Source organism: Petaurus breviceps, unplaced genomic scaffold (genome assembly GCF_028583685.1).
Source record: "Petaurus breviceps papuanus isolate PSGF00001 unplaced genomic scaffold, PetGlider_PUasm1.0 225, whole genome shotgun sequence".
NCBI lineage: Eukaryota > Metazoa > Chordata > Mammalia > Diprotodontia > Petauridae > Petaurus > Petaurus breviceps.
Window position 1 is genome coordinate 22,114,125 of NW_027185889.1, and position 25,505 is coordinate 22,139,629.

A 25,505-nucleotide genomic window follows, 5' to 3' on the forward strand; every position below is an offset into this window, starting at 1 on the left:
AAGGCTTGAAAATGTGGGTGCTTTCTACTTTATCTACCTGTGCCAATGTCATAACTACTCTGATGGCTTTCACTTTCTGGTTTTGGGACTCAGTCTTTTGGTATCTTAATAAATTTTCTAGTTTATTTCCCCAAATGGCAAACCTGACGTATTTTGTGATGGATAATTATATCAGCATATTTGTAATCTCTATAGGCATTGTGAATATGGCATTGCTGATACATATACACAAATAGATGAAACCAAGAATCCTTCCAATGAACAATTTCTAAAAAGAAAAATGCAAATGCTAAAATAAACAACCACAAATAAGAATGTTCTAGGGGCGGCTAGGTGGCACAGTGAATAGAGCACTGGCCCTGGAGTCAGGAGGACCTGACTCTGACGTCTGAGTTCAAATTCGGCCTCAGAAACTTGATCACGCTTACTAGCTGTGTGACCTTGGGAAAGTAACTTAACCCTGATTGTCCTGCCTTCCCCCTCCAAAAAGCAAAAAAAAAAAAAGAATGCTCCAAATCACAAATCAGAGAAATGCCAATTAAAACTGTGAGGTTTTACTTCATATCTAACAAGGTGCCAAAGACAATAAAAGATGGAAAGAGTCAGTGTTACAGAGGATTTGGAAGAAACCTATGTAGTACAACCGATCTGGAAAACAATGTGAAACTATGCTGTGAAAATTATCAAACTGTCCTATAGTCTTTGACAAGTGACAGACCTTCTGATTTTCCTGGAACCAGGGATACAAATATAAAAATGTAATCCTAGCTCCCACTAAGAGAGCAGGAAAAGGACGATGCCGCAATAATGGTAACAGGACATAGTCCGGTGTCACAGAAATCCAATGGAAACAGAAAGTCTAAGCTTCAATAGCTTAAAACCTTATTCAGTGACTTTAGGCAAGTCACTTAACCCAAATGCCCTCCACAAAGCAAAAAAAAAAAAAAACCCTTTATTCAGACTGTTGGGACACCTTTCAGAAACAGGGATAAAGTAGCGAATAGTGTTAAATGCTACTGATAAGTCTAAGAGGACAAGGACACGAGGAATACTTGGTAGATATAGCAATTAGTCGTGAGGTTTTTAGCAGAGCAGCTTCTGTACCAGTAACAGGAATGAGAAAAAGGAGACAGCATGGTATACTAGAAAGAGGAAAGGCCTGAATCAAGAAGATGTGGATTCAGACTGTATGAGATATTTTTCTTACCTATAAAACAGAAAAAACATTATTTATACTAGCTGCAATCAGGGTTATTGTGAGGAAAGTGCTTTGCAAGCTATCACTATGAGGATCAAAGGAGATCCTATCTGTAAAGTGCCTGGAACTCAGCAGGTGCTAAATAAAAGCTAGCTATTAAGATATCATCATCATGAGGATTCTTAGTAGGAGGGTGTGCTAAAGGAATGGAAGCAGTGAATGCAGACTGCGCATTCAAGAAACCTAGTAAATACAGAAGAGCAAGTAAGGGGTAGCAGGGTTAAAGAGGGGTCTGGGAGGTTTTAATTGGCTTGTTCCTTTGCTATAGATCAGAGGAGACCTGAGAAGAAATGATTGGAAATGAAAAAACTGATGGAGTGAGGCCCAGGTGAAGATGAGAGAGCCAAAGGCAGAGTCGGAGAGGGGAGCCTGCCCAGTTGCTCCTTTTTCCTTGCCCCACCCCCCACATAAAGCAGCCCTCTTCTGTTTTCTCACTTCTCCCTGTGTCCTTCTCGGTGATCTTATCCATTCCTGTTATCTTTAACTGTACCCTCCTGGAAAACTCCCATGTTTCAATCCAATCTCCAGCCCAGGCTGTCAAACACCAGAATCAATGAACTAAGTGAAAAGATAGAAATAAAGATCATCTAACCCAACTCTTTGAAGATTAGGACACTGCCCAGAGAATTTAAGAAGCATTGTGTGGTATCATGGGAAAAGTGCTAAACTTTCAGCATAAGCAGAAACCTGCCTTTAAGTCTTGCCTTTGACACTGAGCAACCATGAGCAAATCACTTAACTTGTTTGAGGATCATTTTTAGCAACCGTAAAATGGGCGTTCTTAGAATACCTCTCTTATGAGGTTACTGTGAGAAAAGTATTTTGAAAACCTTAAAATATAATTATAAATGACAATTATTACTGCCCATGGTCACACAGTAAGGAGGATAATCCTTATCTCTAAGATTTCTTCAAACCCTAAAATACCATGAAATTATAAAGTTATATTGAGCAGAATAAATTATAAAAATAATTGTACAATCTGACCACTGCAAAAATTTTACTTTAATGAAATTTTAAGATTCCCATAGCATTATAAAAAATTCATTCATACCTCAATGTTCCACTATAAGCACATGCCACAAAAAGGCCTGGAAGTCCTGGAGAATCACTTAGAATCTCCACTGCTAGATAAGGCATGAGCTGAAAAAAAAATTACATAAGTCAATTGCTTCCTAATATCATATAATCAGAGCTTCGAATATTACTATCTCCTGTAAAAGTTCCAGTCCTCGTTGATAAGTCTCCTTTCTCTAATTCCTATTAAAATTACTGTCTCCAGCACAATTAACAATTTATCACGTACAGTATGCATCTGTTCCCACTTCAAAGTTCACCATTCTATCCAACAGTTCAGACCTCCACTTCAGTTCTGGAGCACCTCTGCTCGTCCGAAGCTCACCTAGGGACAGCCATGTAGTAGTAGAAGATGGGAACACAGGATGTTTTCAAAGCACAGCTAGCTCTATGGTAATGGAATGATTTTAAATGCTTGTTTGCTGCAGGAATTTTACTCTAACAAAGATTGCAACTCCTGTGCAACCAAGCAGTGTCTAAGAGTCACAGGTCTATTACTGGACCTACCAGAGCTTATTCTCTGCTAGCAGTGCTCAAGAACTCAAGTCGCTTGCAAGACCTCAGAAGGAATCAAAATGTGAGTTTATTGGAGGGCAAGGATATTCATTCCTACAAAAAAAGGGCTATCAATGTAAACTAACAGCTTAAAATCATTCCCCAAAAAACTCTAAAATAAACTTTAAGGCAAGACAAATTCTTTACTAAATTTTTATTGTTCATTATCTCTAAAAGTATAATTCAGTAAATGTTTATTAACTCATTTGCGCAAGGTACAGTGATAGATGTTGTGGATAAAAATGATGTTGTTCAGCTTCCACTGGGCCCTCACCATGGCAGAGCAATCTCCTGATTCTTCTCTAAGTGATTATCCTGTCTCACACTCTACAGAAGCTATTTCAAACTTTCCTTTCTCCCCTGTACTCGCTCTTCCCTCAGCTATGAGTATTGCCTGCTAAGAGACGTCCCTAGCTACACCTCTTTGCTTCTTCATTTCAAAAGCCCCTGGCATGTCTCCAATTCCATCTTCCTCTCTACCAGGATCTGATTAAGAAACAACTCCATGTCCTTTCCTTCCCTCGCTCCTCAACCTTGACAATCTCTTTGTGATCTCTCAATTGTCAAATCTGATGACCTTTCTTACTCCCCCATCTTCAGGAGCCCTGACTTGAGCCTCCCTCTCCTTGGTCTTTCTGACACGGATCCTTTCTGATTCTTGCCCCTAACAAGCCAGACCACCCCCCCCCACCTCAGGCTCCTCTGCTGACTCACCAGCCCTAACAAGCCTCTACCCTAACTGGGTTAGGGTCCCCCAAGGTTCTCTGCTCTCTACATTTCCTCACCTGCTGACCTCAGCTCCAAGGTTTTGTCTTCTCTACACAGACATCTTTGTATCTATTCCTGGTCTCTCCTCTGAGCCTCAAAGTCCCAAACTTGACATGTCTAAAGCAGGACTCCCTTTCACCCAAACCCAGGCCCTTCTTATTTCTTCCAAAGGCACCACCGCCCCTCCAGTGTGCCAGATCGTAATAATTGCAGTATCCTTGACTACTCTCTCTCTCCCTCATTCCATCTCTACACCACTTGGATCCCCTTCTCTGTGAGTACACAGTTACCATCTTAGTTCAGGGCCACATTACCCCTTGCTGAGATCAATGCATGGTCTCTTCTCTAACTGCTTCAAGCCTCTCTCTCTCCCCACATGTCTATCCTACATATATTGCCTAAGTCATTTTCCTTGGGCAAATATCTGACCTACTGACCCCTACTCAACCAACTCCAGGGGTCCTATATTGCCTCTAGGACCACACAGAAACTCCTCCAATTCAGTTTTAAGGCCCTACACAACCTAGCCCCAATGCATGTTTCTGGACTCACTTTCCTATACTCTTGTTATCCAGCTAAACTCATCTTCCTCATTCAAGGCCCTTCATCTCCTATCTCTCAATGCCTTTTCCCTAGCTGTCCCCCATGCCTGGAATGCACTGTTTTCTTACCTCTGCCTCACAGAGTCCTTCTCTCCCTTAAAGATGCAATTCAAGCATAATCTTTTGCATTAAACCTTTCCTGATCCCCCATCTGATAGTTCCTCCATTCCAAACTACCTTATATTTAATTGTTCAACTATTAGGTATATATTTGCTGCTGTTGTGGCAACTAGGTGGCCCAGCAAATAGTGCCTTGCCTGTAGTCAGAAAGACCTGAATTCAGATCTGACCTCAGATACTTGCTAGCTGTGTGACCCTGGATGAGTAACTTAACCTTATTTGCCTCAATTTCCTCATTTTCCTCATCTGTAAAATAAACTAGAGAAGGAAACAGCAAACCATTCCAGAATCCTTGCTGAGAAAACCCCAAATGAGGTCAAGAAGAGTTAGGATGGAAACGTCTGAATGACAACAATATATTTGCTATTTATTCATGCTTTATGTGTGTGTGTGTGTGTGTGTGTGTGTGTGTGTGGAGAGAGAGAGAGATACACATATATATGTAAAATGTATTCTTGAACTCATTAAAACATAAGCTCATGGGGTATAGGAATTGTTTAATTCTTTGTCCTTGTATCCCTCACACCTAGCACAGTGCCTGCACATAACAGGTACTTAACAAAAACTTGTTGAACGATTTGTCTTAAACTTACTTGGGGTCTAAAAATTGATTTTAACTTTTAATTTTAAGATTTCCTAGATATATTCCTTCATTGTGTCCAGAGACTAGGGATGTTAGAAATGTTAATTTTTCTACTGCTTAATTGGAATGAAATCAGGATAAAGATTGTGTAAAAGAAATAATAACAAAATATATTCAACTCATGTATATCCAAGATCATTTTCTTTTCCCCTAAACCAACATGTACTCTGAAACTTCTAACTTGGGTAATTTTTTCCACTTTCTTACAACGAATATTTGTTCCCAATACATCATATTATCCCCTACTGAATGATCTGACAATAGAATTATAAATTTGAATACTAAACCTGATCTGGTGCTGAAACTTTGTGTGATGTCCAAGGATCACAGTTACGATACATTGAATATAATCCCAATCCAGAGAGAACTGCACAGGTAAGAATTACCCAGAGTCCCAAAAGATTTACATAAAGCGCTCTAAAGATACAAGCAAAAAGTAAAATGATTTCTACTCAAAAGAGTAAAGGAAATATATCACCCTGATTAAAAAAAAAAAAGAATTATATCATCAACATTATATTGTCTATATACCTTACTCAGTTGTCAACAAAATTCCCAAATCCCCAAATTTTTTTTTTCATTTTCCATTCATCACAACCCATTGTATATGGATTATTTGGTGCATATTGTTAGTCTTTTCAAAGAGCAGCTTCTACTTTGTTAATGAATTATATTGCCATTTTTTCTATTAATATATTTCTCCTGTAATTTTTAAAATTTCCTTGTTGATCTTATTGCTTTAAGAAGCTGTTCTAATTATATCTAAGGCCAATAAAACTTGAGTCTAGCTCCTATGAACACATATAACAAAATCTAGTTTTGTCTTTTTCATCTACTGGTTTTATTCATAAAAAATGAAACAATTTCTTTAGTTTTTTTCTTAAACAGATATGCTCAGGACCAGTTTCCCATATAACTAAACCTATGAGACTAGGCCTAAATAAAATGTTTTTAAATCTTGCCTTCCTTGCTAGTTCCTTTTGATGCCCCTTCTCCATTTTGCCGGCCTGTCCCAAAGGCAGAGCAGTGTAATGGCATACGAGCAGTGGAACTGAAATCAGAAGTTGCTACCTTATGATTCTGGCAGCTTTATAATTTACAACCCATGTGACTGGGGCAAGTTTCTGGGTCTCATCTGTAACCTAAAGGGGCTGAGCCCATCTTTAAGATCTCTCTCAGCTCTCAATCCTATGATCCTACTATCAAACTCCCTCCTAAGTATGCTCACTGGATCAACTGCATGGTCTGGGAACTTCACACATCCATCAAAGTCTGGACATGTCTCTTGTTCCATCTCCAGAGTCCTGTTCTGCTGCAAGCTAAACTAATAAACTCTTGTATAAAAATATTAAAGATACAAGGTCAGTGTCACCTTCCCAGGTAAGGTTATTAACATCTTTTTTTTAAGCAATTGGAGTTAAGTAACTTGCTCAAAGTTACACGGCCAGTTATTTCTGGGTGTGATGGTAAGTCTGAGCCTGGATTCAATCCTAGGTCATCCCGGCTCTGGGGCCGGTGCTCTTACTCACTGAGCCACCTGGCCGCCCTGGTTATTAACATCTTAAGAGGTATTACGCAGATTCTATAAGAATTTAAGCAAGTTAAGTTGTTTTACATAATGAGAGACAGGAAGTAGCAGCATGAACCAGGTAAGTCATACCACCCCATCACCTTAACTGCTATTGCCCCTTCAATGGAGATAACCCAGGACCCTGAACCCAACAGACATGAGAATGGCCATGCTTACAGCCCTCTGCCATTAACCTGAGAAAGAACTCCCACTACAGAGATGCAACCTATCACCACAGCTACTGAAGATCCAGAAAACAAAGCTTGCCACTAAAGTCCTTGGCAGTGTCAATTGTTTAACAGCAGAAACTGATGAGACTTTATCAGTGGAAATGTCTTCATTATCTCCTTTGCTACTGCTTCTTAGGATCATGAGATTTTTCCATTTGACTAGCAACTGATGCCATCCATATCTCCTATTAGAATGAGCAGGGGCTGTTTTACTTTTTTATTTATGTTCCTAGTGCTTTGTACATAGTAAACACCAAAAAAAAAAAAGCTTTTTTCATTCATTCCCTCCATCATTCCCTAAGCATGGGGGGGGGGGCACATTTTGAGGGAGGAGCCTCTCAATGACTCAAATAACATACTGAGAGAATTAATTCTTGATCCTGTACTTTATATTTGATTTTAATCTGTAAGTGATTTTATTTTGTAACCATATTCTGTAAACCTAAAACCTCTTTTCTATTTCTGAATGAAGCTCATGGAACATAAGTTAAGTCTCCTTTCTATTCGAAGACAGATACTACAAGCCTAAACTTTCCCACAATCACTGCTAAAGAAAAGCTGTTCTCAATACCATCATGAAACATTATCTCAGAATTTCCTGCAAGGTTTGTGTGCTATCCTTGAGAAGCTAGATCAAATGATCTTGTCTTGTCTTTAACAATTAAAGTGGTTTTATCTAATCCACAGGCACCAGTGAGTCTTTATACCTGATTTAAGCATGCCTAATATACTGAGTATAAACCTAATATACATACCTACATATCCAGTCAATTTCAGAATGCAGCTAGGACCCAAAAAATTCACAAAAGCTTCCTTAGAGCTCTAGAGACGTGATCTACAGCCCACCTGTGGGCTATGCCCACTTTCTTTGATAAAACCAATAATGATCCCTCATCCCTGTGATGATAACCAATGATGATTTCTGTTCTGTTTGTTACAAATGCTTATAAAAATGAGTTGCATCTTCAATTTTGGGCTTTTGTCATAAATGGAGGGAAACTATTGACCTTTTATTATCAAGTTGCAAGTCCCTGTTAATAAATGATATCTTGCTCTCATGAAACACCATACAGGTAGAGGCCAATTCCAACAACACATTAAAACTCATGCTGTATCTTTTTGGTGTTTTCCTTTGGTAATATGTCTAAAATTTGGTGTTTTTTTTAAGTTCTGAGTTCCAAATTCTATCCCTCTCTCCCTTGCTTGCTTCCCCCCTCCCTGAGACTGTAAGCAATCTGATATAGGTTATACATGTGCAATCATGTAAGACATTTCCATATTAGTCATTTTGTAGGAAAAAAAATTTGAGGAAGGGAAGTAGGGGAGGAAGAAAGGAAGGGAGAGAGGGAAGGGAGGAAGGGGGGAAGGGAGGAATGAAGGGAAGAATGAGGAGAGGGAGGGAGGGAGGGAAGAAGAGTATACTTCAGTCTGTATTCAGAAGCCATTAGTTCTTTTTCTGGAGGTGGATAATATTTTTCAACATGAGTCCTGGATTACTGTATTGCTGAAATAACTAAGTCATTCAAAATTGTTCATCCTACAATACTGCCATTACCGTATACAATATCCTCCTATTTCTGGTCATTTCATTTTTCATCAGTTCATGTAAGTCTTCCCAAGTTTTTCTGAAACCATCCTCCTCATCAACTCTTATGGTACAAAAGTTTTCCATCACAATCACATACCACTTGTTTAGCTATTCCCCGATTGATGGACATCCCCTCAATTTTTAATTCCTTGCAACCACAAAAAGAACTGCTATAAATATTTTTGTACATATGGGTCCTTTCCCCTTTTTTAATGATCTCTTTGGGAAACAGACCTAGTAGTGGTTTTGCTAGATCAAAGGGTATGTACACTTTGATACCCTCTTTGGGCATAGTTCAAAATTGCTCTCCAGAATGGTTGGATCAGTTCTAATTACACCAAGAGTGTATTAGTGACCCAGTTTTCCCACACCCCCTCCAACATTAATCATTTTCCTTTTCTGTCATATTAGCCAGTCTCACGGGAATGAGGTGGTACCTCAGAGGTGCTTTAATTTGCCTTTCTCTAATCAATAGTGATTTAGAGCATTTTTTTCATATGACAATGGATAGCTTTGATTTCTTCTTCTGAAAACTGCTTGTTCATTTGCCTTGGCCATTTATCAACTGGAGAAGGATGTGTATCCTCATAAATCTGACTCAGTTCTCAATACATTTGAGAAATGAAGTCTTTATCAGAGATACTCTATGAAAGAAAATTTTTTTCCAGTTTTCTGCTTTCCTTCCAATTTCGGTGGCATTGGTTTTGTTTGTGCAAAAACTTTTAATTTTATATAATCAAAATCATCCATTTTACATTTTGTAAATGCTTTCTATAACTTGTTTGGTCCTAACTTCTTCCCTTAGGTAAACTATTTCATGCTCTCCTAATCTGATTTTTTATCCTTTATGTTGAAATGATATATCCATTTTGACCTTATCTTGGTAAACAGTATAAGATGCTGCTGGTATATAACTGGTTTCTGCCACACTGCTTCCTAGTTTTCCCAGCAGTTTTTGTCAAATAACAAGTTTTTGTCCCAAAAGCTTGGGTCTTTTTGGATTTATCAAACAATAGATTGCTACAGTCAATTACAACTGTGTCTTCTGTACCTAATCAACTCCACTGATCCATCACTCTTTCTTAGCCAGTACCAAAGAGTTTAAATAATTGCTGCTTTATAATATAGTTTCAGATCTGGTACAGCTAAGCAACCTTCCTTTGCATATTTTTTCATTAACTCCCCTGATAAACTTGACCTTTTGTTCTTCCAGATGAATTTTGTTATTTTTTTCTAGCTCTATAACATAATTCTTGGTAGTTTGATTGGTATGGCACTGGATAAGCAAATTAATTTAGGTAGAATCATCACTTTTATAATATTGGTTGAACCTACTCATGAGCAATTAATATTTTTCCAGTTGTTTAGATCTGATTTTTTTTGTGTATGAGAAGTATTTTATAATTGTGTTCAGAGTTCCTGGGTTTGTCTTGGCAGATAGACTCCCAAATATTTTATATTGTCTACAGTTAATTTAAATGGAATTTCTCTCTTGCTATTGGACTTTGCTATTAATATATAAAAATGCTAATGATTTATGTAGGTTTATTTTATATCCTGAAACTTTGCTAAAGTCATTTATTATTTCAACTAACTTTTTAGTGGATTCTCTTAGAATACCATCATATCATCTGCAAAGAGTGATAATTTTGTTTCCTCTTTGCCTATTCTAATTTCTTCAATTTCTTTTTCTTCTCTTCTAGGACAATACTGAATAAGAATGGTGATAATAGGCATCCTTGCTTCACTCTTGATCTTATTGGGAAGGCTTCTAGCTTAACCCCATTATATATTACTTTTGCTGATGCTTTTAGACAGACATTTCTTATTTTAAGGAAAGCTCCATTTATGCCTATTCCCCTGTAGTGTTTTTAATAAGAGTAGGTATTGTATTTTGTCAAAGGCTTTTTTCTGCATCTATTGAGATAATCATATGGTTTCTTGTTTTTTTACTGATATGGTCAATTATGCTGATATTTTTTCCAATACTGAACCAGCCCTGCATTCCTGGTATAAATCCTACATGGTCGTAATGTATGATCCTTGTGATATATTGCTGTAATCTGCTTACTGGTATGTTATTTAAATTTTTTCATCAATATTCATTAGGGAAATTGGTCTATAGTTTTCTTTCCATGTTTTAGCTCTTCCTAGTATGTGTCATAAAAGAAATTCAGCAGAACTCCTTTTTTGTCTATTTTTCCAAATAGTTTATATGTATTGGGATTGATTTTTCTTTAAATGTTTAATAGAATGAATGCACTTGTGAATCCATCTGGCCCCAAGGATTTTTTCTTAGGGAGTTCACTGATGACTTGTTCAATTTTTTTTTCTATAATGGGGTTAAGTATTCTATTTCCTCTTGTGTTAATCTGGACAATTTATATTTTTGTATATATTCATCCATTTCATTTAGATTGTCAGATTTGGGGGGTATATAGTTGTGCAAAATAGCTCCTAAAATAGTTTTAATTTCCTTTGTATTGGTGGTGATGGAATTCAGTCCTTCTATTTTTCATATTGGTAATTTGGTTTTCTTCTTTTCTTTTTTTAATCAAATTAACCAATGGTTCAATTATTTTTTTTTAAATCATGATTACTAACCCTGCTTTTTTTACTTTAGCCAAAACATAATAGATTCTCCTCCAGTCCCTTACCTTTAGCCTATGTGTATCTCTGTGTTTCAAATTTGTTTTTTGTAAATAGCATATTGTAGGATTCTAGTTTTTAATTCATGCTACTATCTGCTTCCATTTCATGGGTGAATTTATCCCATTCACATTTACAGTTGGGATAATTGTGTATTTCCTTCCATCCTATTTTCTCCATTTATCCTTCTCTCTCTCTCTCTTACCTTTCACTTTGTCCCTCCTCATAAGAGTTTTACTTCTGACCATGACCTCCTCCAATCCACTCCTTCCTCCTTTTATCAGTTTCCCTCCCCACTTTCTCATATCCCTATCCCTTTTTACTTCCCTAAAAGGTAAGATAGATTTCTAGATCCAACTGAGAGTGTATATCATTCCCTCTTTGAACCAATTATGATGAGAGTAAGGTTCAAGTCTTGTTCACCACCATTCATCCCCATCCTCCCCTCCACTGTGATAGCTCTTCCACACCTCTTTTTTGTGAGACAATTTACCCCATTCTATTTCTTCCTTCCCTCTTCTCCTGGTGCAATCTTCTTTCCTTTAATTTTGTTTTTGTTTTTTCTTATATTATCTTATCACAGTCAACCAATACTTACACCCTCTATCTATACTTAACTGCAACATGCAATAGATTAACAATTGTTTCTATTATTGGCCCAGAAGTGTCATTATTACTATGAAATTCTGCTATTACTCCTACAGTGTTAGATCTGTCACCTGATACAGTTTAGCATAAAAAGGTATCATTATTAAATTGATGTTGTACTACAAAGAGCATGGTACAGTTGAAAACATAAATGGAAACACTGCCTTTGCCTTCAAGGAAGTTACTGAATCACTTACTGAAGGATAGCCTTTATGTATGTATGAAATGACTATCAAATACTGGTCTTCAGCCACATGGAGCATGCAATGAATATCATCAAAAAATAACAAGGGACAAAATGATTTTAAAAAATGGAAACAGTGAGAAAAAATTAATGTGAAACGAACAGAATTTTCATATAACTCTAAGAGAAATTATAAGCTCACTTATGAATCAAATCATCTTATAGGAATTACATTTGTTAGTGATTTAAAAGATACTGAAAGAAATGAAGGTATTATAACCACAAATTTATTTAGCCTAATAACCTTTTTTTTCAAAATGGGTTAAAATCATCCTTACTTCTTAGATGTTATCCTCTTTTAGAATTTAATCAAAGACAAATAAGCTAAATATTAAAGACAAACATATGGCATGTGGACTTACAGTTTTGCCTGGAACCTGGTTTTACAGGCTAGATATCGCTGCACTTGGGACTGGTTGACACCATAGATGCTGGTCCATGTGAAAGTCCCACCTATGGTAATTGTCCAGAAAGTGTGTCTCTGCAAAGGACTAGGATTAAAACTACATAAAAAACAAATCCAAAAAATTAGAATTTCAAAGCAGAACAGAAACAAAACATACATGCAGAGCATTTTGAATTGAGCTCAGAAAAGTTGTATGGGTGTCTATGTGTCTCCGTGTGTGTATACATATATGTGTCTGTGTATATACATATATATGTGTATACATATGCGTGTATATTCCCTTTTGGAGTTATAAAATTGTCTAGATAAAAATATATGGACTATTAACAGGCTTAAATGTGACAGATTGAGTACCTATATAAATGTATATAATGAAATTCCTAATAGAAGCCAAAAAATTCCATCTGCTCTGCTAAAGGCTGTCACTGACTTCTCCTTGCTATGGCAACATACTTTTCTACGTCAATGTCAACTAAACAAAAACCTTGTATACAGTCAGAGAATAACCCACAAGAATATAGCTTTTCTTGAGATTCTATGTTGAATTCCCACAACTATGACACAATGAAAGGTACTGCCAAATTCACAGAGAAATACTGTCTGTGCATTGCAACAATTGAATGGCAAGAGGTGAAAACCCTAAAGATACTTTCTTTGAGAAAAGTGGTCAAGTATAAAAATTGGAAGATTTGGGTAAAAATTCTAGCTCTGCTCCTTACTACTTGGTAAGAAATGTCTCTGGAAGCTTCAGTTTCTTCAACTATAAAAGGAGGATGTTACACAAGATAGTTTCTGAGGTTCTATCCAGATTTAAACCCAATGACTCTACAAAATCACAGCAGCTGATGGCTTATCATCACAGAAAGCAATGTCCTGGAATTCTGAGACCTGACTCTATCCTGATGACATGGCTTCCTGGTCTACTCTCTCCAGCACTACCTGAACTTTCACTAATATTCTCTGATACTCTCTAGACATGGTGGAGGAGTTGTAATATTTGTTCTACATTGCCACTTCCAGACTATCGACACTCAGGAACTTCTCTCCTCACCAACTCCTACGCTTATACCAGGGGGCCTTCAACATATACTTCAAATACTCTAACTCAGCAACTACTTAACTTACATCTCCACCTAGTTAAAGTTCCTCACAGAGATAAGATGGTCCTATCCTCGATCTGACCATGACCCACAAATGCACAATTTCAACACTGATGAACTTTGGAATTCCCTTATCTCATCATAATTTATTATTCCACCTTTCCCTCTGCCTTGAAATCTCTAATCTAGTTCTTCATCTTCACTGTGACCTTCAATCATTCGAGGCATCTCTCACTTCTTTCTGAGGCCATTACCCCAGCATGACCTATACTTCCCTTCCCCAGCCTGACCCCCTGGTAAACCAGTTCAACTCTACCCTGTCCTCTTGTCCCAAGTTCTTTGCCCTTTGTCTTCTCACCAGGCTTGCCCTGCCAACCCTCAGCCCTGGATTATACTGCCTTTATCCTACTCCTGTCCTTGGGGAAAAACATGAAAGCATGCTGACTGGTACACAACAAATTTATATTATATATCTCAATTGGGCCCTCAATGCAATAATGTGATGATCCCTTTATACTTCCCTAACATTTACTTTTCTACTCACCACAGTGTTTTTTTCAAACTTTTTTACCCCTTCTCAAACATCCCCTTTCCCTACCTTTTCAGATGAGAAACCTGACTCATATTTCACTAAAAAAAATTGAGGACATTCACAGGGAGCTAGCTCCCTCTTCTCCTCTATCACTCTTCTTTATCACTATTCCTTCTCCCTCTATTTCATCCTTCATCCCATCTCACACAGAGAGGGAGACCCCTACTTCTTACCACAGCAAACTCCTCTACCTGCCACAAGTAATGCCCTTCTATACTTTCCATCTCATTAACCTTTAGTATCTCACTGTATACAAACATGATCATGTATCTCCCATCCTCAAAAAACCCTCACTTGACTCATCCCCTCCTATCTAGTTACAATCCCATACCTCTCCTCTCTGTCACAGCTAAAGTCACTGAGGCCATCTACAAGAGATGCTCCACCACTCTTTCGATCTCACAGTCTTTTAAAATCTCTACAGCCTGGTGTCTAACCTCATCATTCAACTAAAACTGCTCTCTCCAAAATTGCCAATGGTCTTTAATTTCCAAATCTAATATCCTTTTCTCAGTCCTTATCTTTTTTGACCTCTCTGCAGCCTCTAACACTATCTCCCTCTTCTCCTTGATACCTTTGTGGCACTGTTCCCTCCTAGCTTTTCTCCTATCCAACTGCTCCTTCTCAGTCTCCTTTGCTGAATTTTATTCAAGTCACACCTATTAACCATTAAGTATCATCTAAGGTTCTGTCCTTGGTTCTCTTCTTTTCTCCCTTCCATACTATTATATGTGATGACATGACCAACTCCTATGGATTCAATTATGATCTCTATGCAAAGAAGTCTCAAATCTACTTATCCAACTTCTAAACTCTCTGATGATCTCTAAGTTCACATCTGCCTGTTGGGCAATCTCAAAAAGATATCCCATACATATCTTAAATTTAGTATGTCAAAAACTGAACTCACTATCTTTCTCCCCAAATACTCCTTTCTTCCTAACTTCCCCATTACTGTTTAGGGCACCATCATCTATCTTCCCAGTCACCAAGGGTCACAACTTAGATGTCATCCTCTACGCCTTAATTTCTCTCAACTCCTAGATTCAATCAGCTGCAAAGTTTTGTCACTTCTCTACCTTTGTAACATCTTCCTTTTCTCTTCCCTGACACTGCCCCTGTCACAGTACAGGCCCTCATTACCTCATGCCTGGACTACTAAAATAGCCTGCTGATTGGTCTCCCTGCCATAAGTCCCTCCCTACTCCTGTCCATCCTCCATTCAGTTATGAAAGCTATATGTACAAGTCTTGTTTCCCCTTAGATCAGAGGTTCATAACCCTTTTTGTCATGGATAAATGAAGTAGCTAGGTGGGGCAGTAGATGGAGAGCTAGGCTTGGAGCTTGGAAAACCTGAGTTCAAATCTAGCCTCAGACACTTGCTGGCAGTGTAACCCTGAGCAAGTCTGCTCATCTTAATTTCCTCAACTGTAAAACGAGGATAAACATGGCATTTACCTCCAATGGTTGTTGTGAGGATCAAATGAGATAATATTTGCAAAGTGCTTAGCACAGTGCCTAGGCATATAGTTAGCACTTGATAAACGTTTGTTTCCTTCTTGTCCACCCCACCTTTCCTCACCATGGACATCCTTTACAAGTCTGGTGAAGCCTATGGATTCCTCAGAATAATGTTTTTAATTGCATAAAATAAACTGATATGATAAATTAGAGGCCAGTGAAAACAAAGATGCAGTTTTTTTTATTCAAATTCACAGGCCCTCCAGAATTCTATCCACTAACCCCTGGGAATCTGGGGACTCCAGGTTAAGAGTCCCTGCATTAAATTATAAGCTTCTTCACAGCCACTGTTCATAAATACATAGGAGGGTTTCTTTTACACATTAAAATATTTTAAAATGTTTGCTGAATTGAACATTAGGTATAAAGCCTGCCATCTCAACACTAAAAGGGATTGCTGGTTATGCTCCTCAAAGTACTGGTCTTCAAGTCAGACACCTGGCCTTCAAATCTTGACTTTCCTATTTACTAGCAGACCACCACAGGATCATCACTTCACCTCCACTGGTCTCAGTTTTCTCATCTGTAAAATGTAGATTGTATGTACTAATGACCTTACACTGTTTACCTTTTAAAAACTTAAAGCACTATATAAATGTTAGCTATTATTATTATTCCAACACTTAAAATTTTAAAATACTTCTTTACACCTAATATGAAACCTTTTAATTGAAAAAAAATAAACAAATTCAAAGGAAAAAAATCAACTTACTCCCAAAATCGTAACCTTCCTCCTTCCTTCGCATGTCTTATTATAGTTTTAAGTCCACCTTGAAGATTTGAAGTCTGTATGATAATTGAAGAAAATCCTGCCACCATAATGAAAGTCTGAATAACATCTGTCCATACAACAGCTTTGAGACCCCCCTAGAAAGAAAAAACACATGTGAAATATTAAAAAGTTCATTTTCATTTGTATGTTTGTTTTGTACCTAGCAAAGTCAGGTTTCTGTGCTAACTGGACTTTTGAAGAAACTGATTGATTTCAATAAAACTCGTGAAAGTTACCCAAATATACTTAAAGCTTGATCTGTGGTTCATCTTGCTGCCTTGAAACAAGTAGAAATCAAGAAACATTTCTACATGAGTACAGTATCACTAAGCTTTAGTAGATTTCAGTAAAATTTGGCATGTAGGTAAAGGTTAAAGAAAGAGATTTTGTATCAAGAAAAGTCTACAAAACTAATAATCCTATTAATTGTCACAAAACATTATATTGGGTTTCCTTGCATGTTACAACTAAAATATTCATGACAGTGAAATTTGTTAATTAGAAATTGTTATAATTTGGAACCATGCCCAAAGGGGTATAAAATTATACATACCCTTTGACCCAGCAATACTACTACCAGGTCTACATCCAAAAGAGTTCAAAAAAAAAAAGGAAAAGAACCTATTTGTACAAAAATATTTGTAGCAGCTCTTTATGTGGCAGCAAAGAATAGGAAACTGAGGAGATGCCCATTAACTGGGGAATGGCTAAACAAGTTGTGGTATATGTTTGAGATGGAATATTATTGTGTTTTAAGAAATGGCAAACAGACTGGCCTCAGAAAAACCTGGGAAGACCCATATGAATTGATGTAGAGTAAAATGATCAGAACCAGAAGAATACCTTACACAGTAATAGCAATATTGTACTGATGATCATCTGTGAAGGAGTTACTTTGATCAATTCCAAAGGAATCATGATAAAAAATGCTACCCACATCCAGAGATAACTGATGAACTCTGAGGGTAAATTATATTTTTTCACTTTCTTATTTTTCCTGCTTTCAGGGGGAATGTGGTTAATGTGGAAATATGTTTTGCATAACTTCATATATGTAACTTATACTGCTTGCCTTCTCAAGGATGGGGGAAGAGCTAGGAGAAAGAATTTGGAATTCATAATTTTTTTAAAGAATGATTAAAAATAAGTAATAAATTAGGAAAAAAAGAAATTATGTTACAGTTTGTTAAGTTTAAAACAGAGCAAGAAGATACAGTTTTGTACTGCTGTGGCCCCTTGTGGACTAAAAAAAAATACAGCTGATATGCTCCCAATGATGAGCTTATCTTTAATATTCATCCAGTCAACACAATTAGCTAAAAGCAAAAGCATTTACCAAGATGGCATAGTAAAAACAATAGCTAAAAGTAAGTGTCACACAAATACGTAAGTATCTGTAGCAACTCACACCTCTGGTACTGAACAAACTCATATCCTTTTATGTCCATGAAGGCACAGCATCTCTGCTAGGAAAGTCTCTTAGTTCTTTCTGTGCTGGTGGGTGAAACTTTTTAAAAGCCACCAAGGCATAGCTAATCTTCAGTAAGTCAATGCCAAGTTCCTTTTCTAATTTTATCAGAAAGAACCCCACACTATGTAAAGGAAAGAGGCCATCTTTGCACATAATTAATCTAATAATACTTCATTACTTCTATCATCAGACTAGTTTCTGTAAAAGAGATCATCTGAGCTAGGGGAGCAGAAGAAATTCGAATCTTCTTACCCCACTAGATACTGCTTGTAATTTAGCAAAGGAACTAAAAAACGGTGAGTTCATCATAAAATGACATGGAATAATTTAAGATGGTACCCAGCTCCAGATAATTAGCAGTCTCTTCTCACTCCTTAAGTCCTACAACACCTGGAGACAGTGCAAAGGCTGCCTGAAACCCAAACATGGTGCTTGTTCCTTTCTAAAACCTCAGCCCACACAAGCACCAAGCTCTCAAGTATCGGCCTTCTCTTGGCAATTAAGCTTGATGATGATAAGAACTAGAAAGAAGATGCCACCAACTGAAAGTTCTGAACTACAAGATTAGAAAACATGCATTTGAAAAGCAGGCTATGTGCAAGTTCTACAGTGGCTTCAAATTTCAACATTTGCTCCATTTTCTTTCCTAAATCTTCAACTTCAGACATCTATCAGAAACATATGCTGAAGGCATAGTATGAATGAGCCAGTTCTGTGTAGTGGAAACAATTTTTACATCAGTCCTCCAAGCATCTTTTATGCTATCTCTATGTGCCAGGAAAAGCTGACATTTGCCTCAACATCCTCAACTATAAAACAGGAATAAAATAAAAATAACATGTAAGTCACAGGGATGTTGAAAGGACCAAACAAAATAATATCAGTAAATCATTTAGTGTCTGGCACATAGTAGGTACTTTTAAAATGTTTATTCACATACCTTTCCTTTGTACCTTAAATATATACTTAGAGAGATGATTGGACTCCAGACATAGAATATATTAGAAACACGGCCAACGTGAGAACTTGTTTAACTCCCTATATTTGTTACAAGGTTTTGCTTTTCTTTTTTATTTCCCATGGCAGGCAAGGGATGGGAAAGAAAATAAATACTTAACCAAAAAAAAGTAAAATAAAATAAATTTTAATTTTAAAAATATACATTTTTGCAGTGTTATTCAAATCCCAAATAGAAAGGTACAAACATGACAATGAATGCAAATGGTTAGAAGAAACGTTCATCTCAAGACCCAGGAGAATTCCAGTTCCTCCCCAAGTATAGGTTTAGTTTAAAACCCCATAAAGCTTCCCCTATCTTTTCAGCTCACTCCTATATGAACTTTCATAATACCTCTTTCATAGAAATCTAAAGAGAGGCTGAAACTGTGAAGGTCCAGACAAGGTCCTGATCTAGCTAAATTCCTATATGAGAAGACCTAATCTGGCCATGCAAGGTCTGCACCTTCCCTGCAATTTATAATCTGAAGCAAAATGCACAGAACACTGGGCCCCTCTTCAGTATTTTGGCAAAGCCTATGGAACCCTTCTCATTATATCTTTAAATGTACAAAATAAAATATATACAATTAAAAAGGAAACTAAATATTCTGAGTGACCAAAATTTTTTTGAAAAAATTTTTTTCAAAGATCCGAGGTTAAGAATATCTGCCCCAGGGCAGCTAGGTGGTGCAGTGAATAGAGCACTGGCCCTGGAGTCAGGAGGACCTGAGTTCAAATCCGGCCTCAGACACAACACAAAAACTAGCCGTGTGACCTTGGGCAAGTCACTTAACCCCAATTGCCCTACCTTCCCCCCTCCAAACTACTGAAAAAGACTCTGTTCCCTCTGTTCCTTCTGGTTTCACTGTCTCCCTTCTGCAACTCATCATTTACACAGCTGCCAAAATAAAATTGTGAACATTTAAGTCTGACCTTGTCACTATTCAACTACTCAGAAACTTTCTGTGGCTTCTTCTATTCTCGGATAAAACAACAACACCTCAGCCTGGCATTTATGCCCTCTGCCATTCAGTTCTAACCTACCTTACCACACATTTCTTATCACTCCAACTAGTCTTAATTCACAATACATCCTTCTATGTCAAACAGAACTACTAGGTGTTTCTCAAATTTGGCATACCAATTCCTACTCAAAGCATTTGCAAAAGTCAATCCCAATGCCTAGAATGTACTCCCTTCTTTGCTTCTTAAATTCTATCTTCAACATAGCTCATATGCCACTTATTCGTGAAGCTTCTTCTGATTCTCCAGTAGTTTATCCTCAAATTAAACTGTATTGTCGTGTGTGCATGCGTGTGTGTGAGACAGAGAGGGAGGGGGGAGAGAGAAATAGAGAGGGATAGGGAAAGAGAAAAGGAAAGGGAGAGGGAAAGGGTAATGGTGAGGGTGAGGGTGACAGTGAGGGTGATGGTGAGGGTGAGGGAGAGGAAAAGAGAGAAAAGGAGGGGGGAGAGAGAGAGAAGGAGAGATTGAGAGACTGAGACTGCCCTAGTAAATTCTTTGGAGCTGAGTCTTTCATTTGCCTAATTATCCCCTAGCACCTAAAACAGCACATGTAGGCATTTAACAGATGTTTCTTGAATTTTACTGAATCTGATTAGTTCCTTCATTCTCCAAACCAAGCCAGTCATTTTAGTACCAAATCTAGAGATAATACTAAGGTAACAGATACCTCTGTAGAGTTACTACATCTGTCTATTAGAAAAGAAGCTACAGGGGCGGCTAGGTGGCGCAGTGAGTAAAGCGCCGGCCCTGGAGTCAGGAGGACCCGAGTTCGGTTCCGGCCTGAGACACTTAACACCCACACAAAAATATTAGCCGTGTAACCTTGGGCAAGTTACTTAACCCCAATTGCTCTCCAAAAGGCAAAGAAAAGAAAAGAAAAGAAAAGAAAAGAAAAGAAAAGAAAAGAAAAGAAAAGAAAAGAAAAGAAAAGAAAAGAAAAGAAAAGAAAAGAAAAGAAAAGAAGCTATTCTCCTACCTCTATGTAAACATCTTACATAAGAAGCATCATGGGACAGTGGACTGGCATCAAATTTCAAATTGGAGGACCTGGGCTGAAATTCTAGCTCTGCTATACACTACCCTTTATGACTGAGCAAGTTCCTTGACCTCATCTATAAAATTAGGGCATTGGACTAGGGGACCACTAAGGTCTCTTCAGTTCTAAATCTTTGCCCTTATAATCTACTGAGTGTTCCTCCATGCCTATGCTGTTGCTTTCAATCAAAGCAACAATTATTTATTGTGTCTAGCATACTTTATAATGTAGAAGCCTATAGTGAGGAGAGGTCTAAAACAGGCTTTAGGAAGCTTCTGAAATAATTTAAGCAGAAGGTGATGAAGGCCTGAACTAAGAAGACAGCTTTGTGGCTAGAGAGAAAATGCAAGATGTGAGACATGCTATGAATGCAGAAAGGCTAAGACTTTAGTAATTTATCAGCTATGAGGGATGAAGTAAAGTACAGGAAAATGTTAAAATTACAAACCTGAGACACTGGAACTATGGTAGTGCCTTCAAAAGATCTAAAGAAGTTTGGAAGAAGAGAGTACTTAGAGAGAAAGATGACAAGCTTTAGATATGTTAAACTTAAGATGTCTCTGGGACATGGAGTTTGAAATATCCAATAAGCAACTGGTAATTTAGGGCTGAAGTCTGGGAGAAAGAGTGGGATTGGATATACAAGATCTGAGAATATAATCTGCCTAGAAATGATAGTTAAACTGCTGGAGTTAATGAGGTTACAAAGAGAGAGAAACTATACAAGGAGAGCAGAAGGCCCTAGAATAGAGTGTTGGGCTAGAACTTATTTTAAGAAAATGAAATCTTCCCTTTCTGATTAGATATGCAGACTATTTAACTCAACAAATAGAGCTGATCATGAAATAAACAACATACCAATGAGCAGTAGAAAGTACAGACAATCCCTGTTGTAACAACTGCACCCCAGAGTTCAAATCCTGTAACTAAAAAAAGAAAATACAAAGACTGTAAAACATGAATTTTAGAATAACATTCCTAATGCTTCGAATGTTGAAAAGTTGTAACAAAATAATTATAGTTTTCATATATTTTATTTGGTGACTTAACAAGCTTTTAAAACATTCTCATCATTTATTTCTAACTACACCCTAAAATACAAACAAAGATAATTTACATTTGAGATACAGTGATATTGCAAAGACCAAATTCTAAGCAGGAAGTTTCATGAGTTGCTGTAACCAGTCAACCCGCTAGGGATAAACCTCTCCAGAGTCAGGTAGGGTAGCTCTCAAATAGACAATGCAGCCTTTCCAATTTGGTAGAATAAGCAATAGTTTGTGCCCCATTGATATAATCTTCAAGAACTCAAAGTCACTTCTTCCACATTCCAATTTAGAATTTAAATTGGACACTTTAGAGTCAAATAAGTTCAAAATAATTTAAAACTCTTAAACAACCACAAAAATAAGGGAAGAAGTGAGACATATTTGCTTTGGCTATCACTCACGCTATCTAAGGAACTTACCTCTTTGAGTGTCATCATTCTATAAAAAAGTAAATTGTTTCAAATCTGCTATAAAACAATGATTAAAGCATTGGCATCCATACTGAAAATCTATATGAACTAACAATTTTTTCCATTAAATATATATAGAATACCACAAACAAAAGGTCTAGAGTCTGGAGATCGTGTTCGAGTCCCAGCTACATTATCTGTTAGGACACTGTGTGTCACTAGGCTGGTCACTTAGTCTCAACACCCTCACCATTTAAATAAGTATAACCCCTTTTCACAATGAATTCACAAAGTAACCATGAAGAACAAATGAGATAATAAGGCACTTTTTAAAAATTGAAAAGATCTTTTCAGTGTAAGATACTACTATTATTAAGTAAACAGTTTACATAATTATACATGTAATTCTTAATCTACCAACATAAATAAATCATCTGGAAAATACATATCTGGTACCTTGAGGTCAAGAGTTTGGCCCCTATCAGACAGAATCAGATATAGTAACTCCAAGGATGGGCACAAAATCCAAAATAAATGTGTATTGGATGTAAATATAGATTATAACTTAGGTAGCTTATTTTTACAAATCATAAATTTTTCACTTAACTTCACTATAGATCCAGTCAGTTAAATTTGCTGGAAAATTAACAACAAATTCATAATTAAAAATAATGGTTATTTTTTTAAGCTTACCTTCATTTAAAGCAAGTGCAGGAGCATAAATAACAATTCCAATATATATTATCTAGAAGGAGAAACCAAAAATAATGAACGCTATCATACTACCTCTCACATTTATATGCTTTCCTGAAATACACATTTTGGAGCAATTATTTTGAAACAATGGGCTCCTGACCCTGTTGATTTTGTTATGTTAGTTCAAATTATATCACAAATTGGCAGCTGAGTAGCACAGTGGCCAGAGTACCACGACTGGAGTCGGGAAGACCCGATTTCAAAGCCTACCTGAGATGACCCAGTAGTTGTGCAACCAAGGACAAATCATTTACCTCTCAGCCGCAGTTTCCTTGTCTATAAAATGAAGATAATAATAACACCTACAACACAGAACTACCTGGAATATCAAAGGAGGTCTGTAAAGAGCTCTGAAAGCTTTAAGTGTCTTATAAATGCTAGCTATTATCCAAATCTAATCTTTCTTTTAAAGTCATCAGATGACTTGAAAAAAGATGAATTGCTCTTATATTTAAAATCTGTGTTAAAGAGATTTTTTCCCCCTCTTTCTCTTTAAAGTAGTTTAGTGCATAGAGCTCTAGGCTGGTTAAATACATTATAGTAAGTTGTTTCCTTCCTCCTGCAAAGTGAAAATTCCTAAAAGGTCTTTTCATTAAACATATTTTTAAAAAAAACAAATGAGTAAGCCTCTTGGGTTCTATACTTCTTTGGCAAAGAAGTGGTAATGAACAGTTTCTAAGAATTATCTAATCTGAATTAATAAAATCTAAGTGCTGAAAGAGATCTTGGGAGTCATCTCATCCTGCCTACACTTGAACAGAAATCCCTTTTGTGACACTATAAGAAATTAAGACCTTCTGTAATAAGGAATCCCTGACATCTCCCCAAGGAACCTCATTCCACTTTTAGACAGCCCAATTATCAGAAAAATTTTCCTTACATGAAGACAATGTCCTCATACTGTCATACCAAGTCTCTATAACTTCTACTCTCACCACGTTGTTCCACCCTCTAAGGTGAAGCAGAACAAGACTAATCCCTTTTCCAAAAGACAGCTCTGCAAAAAATTAAGGACAGTTATGTTTCTCCTAAGTCTTCTCTAGAGTTAACTCACTACCAACCCTTCAATCAATTCTCATATGGCATAGTTCCCCTTTTACCCTCCTGGCTACCTTCCTGTGTCACTATCTTTCCTAAAATGAGGTTTCCTTTCTAAGTGGCTGCTGCTTATTCAAATGAATTATCCACAATTATAAAATTTATTTCACTTTTCATTATGTTTAATGTTTCAAGCTCCTTTTCCTACCTAATAATGGGCTTTTTCTATTTTCAAATGTATTCTAATTTATTAAGATATTTATATGTAAATAAGCTTTAAAATACTCCAGATTACCAAGGAGATAATTTTTTAAATTACTTGCCGTTTGAACAATAAAGAGAACTGTTCCAACGAGGCGAACTCGTTTATTAAATCGAAGTTCTAGGTACTGTAAATAAACAAAATAGTGGTTCTTTATTAGCAATATGAAAAGGTAAAAAGTTTTCCAAAATACTGAGGACATTTTTCCTTTCCATGAGAAAAAAAGTTCTAAGTAAAGTCCTAAGCATTCCTCTGCAGATTTAAACAAGGTAAATCATCATGCTGCTGTGATTATGTAAAAGTGGTTAGACTTCAGGAAATTAATCAAAGGAATGCCACTTACTATAGGATGGGTAAGGGTGTTGATTAAATACAGGGTTTTATGAATTTCTAGGTCCTTGTTTTCCCAAACACGAAAACTTCTTTGGTGTCAGACTGTGTAATAGAAAAAGTCAATGATCAAAGCACCAAACAACAGAACTCAAAATAAGTAGGAAATGAAGAAAGATACATTCTATGGAAAGTCAAATACTGGATTCTCAATTCAACCCAGACACTTCCTAACTAACAAGGTGATTTTCCAAAAGCAAGTCTGACCATGTCACTACCCTGCTCAATAAACTGCAGTGGCTCCCTATCACTTCCAGGAGCAAGTCAAAAGTCAAAGTCATCTGTCTGGCTTGTTAAGCCCTTCATCACACATGCCCTATGCCACCCTCTTCAGGCTCCTTACAACATACCTGCTCCCCTCTATACCCTCTACAATCCAGCTTCTATCCCTAACACACCACATCCAGACTCCAAACCTTTTCACTGGCTATCCTCTTAGTACAGAAAACTCTCCCTCCTCACCTCCACCTCTCAGTTCCTTAATTTTCAGAATGACAGCTCAAATGCTACCTTCAGCAAGAGGCCTCTCCAGGTACACACCCCTTCCTGCTGATGCCTTTCCTCAGAGATTACCCTCCATAGACTCTGCATTTATCTTGTATGCATACCTGTTGTCTCTTCCATTAAAATGCGACCTCTTTCACAGCAAGGGACAAAGTTTTTTTTACCCTTCTTTGTGTTCCTAATGCTTAGCACAGTATCTGGCACACAGTAAGTATTAATAA

The 25,505-nt window shown here is 37.1% G+C and overlaps 1 protein-coding gene across 1 annotated transcript in view; it reads right to left on the reverse strand.

Moving 5' to 3' along the window:
- The window catches only part of LOC138166588 (sodium-coupled monocarboxylate transporter 1-like), a 79,780-nt gene that overhangs the window by 35,656 nt on the left and 18,619 nt on the right, over positions 1–25,505 (reverse strand). Inside the window, exons 2-8 of the mRNA XM_069095071.1 lie at positions 24,452–24,517; positions 23,028–23,079; positions 21,734–21,801; positions 16,284–16,438; positions 12,315–12,455; positions 5,311–5,440; positions 2,313–2,401 (exon numbers count right to left, since the gene is read on the reverse strand). Of these exons, the coding sequence (XP_068951172.1) occupies positions 2,313–2,401; positions 5,311–5,440; positions 12,315–12,455; positions 16,284–16,438; positions 21,734–21,801; positions 23,028–23,079; positions 24,452–24,517 (701 nt within the window). The remainder of the gene's footprint in view (positions 1–2,312; positions 2,402–5,310; positions 5,441–12,314; positions 12,456–16,283; positions 16,439–21,733; positions 21,802–23,027; positions 23,080–24,451; positions 24,518–25,505) is intronic.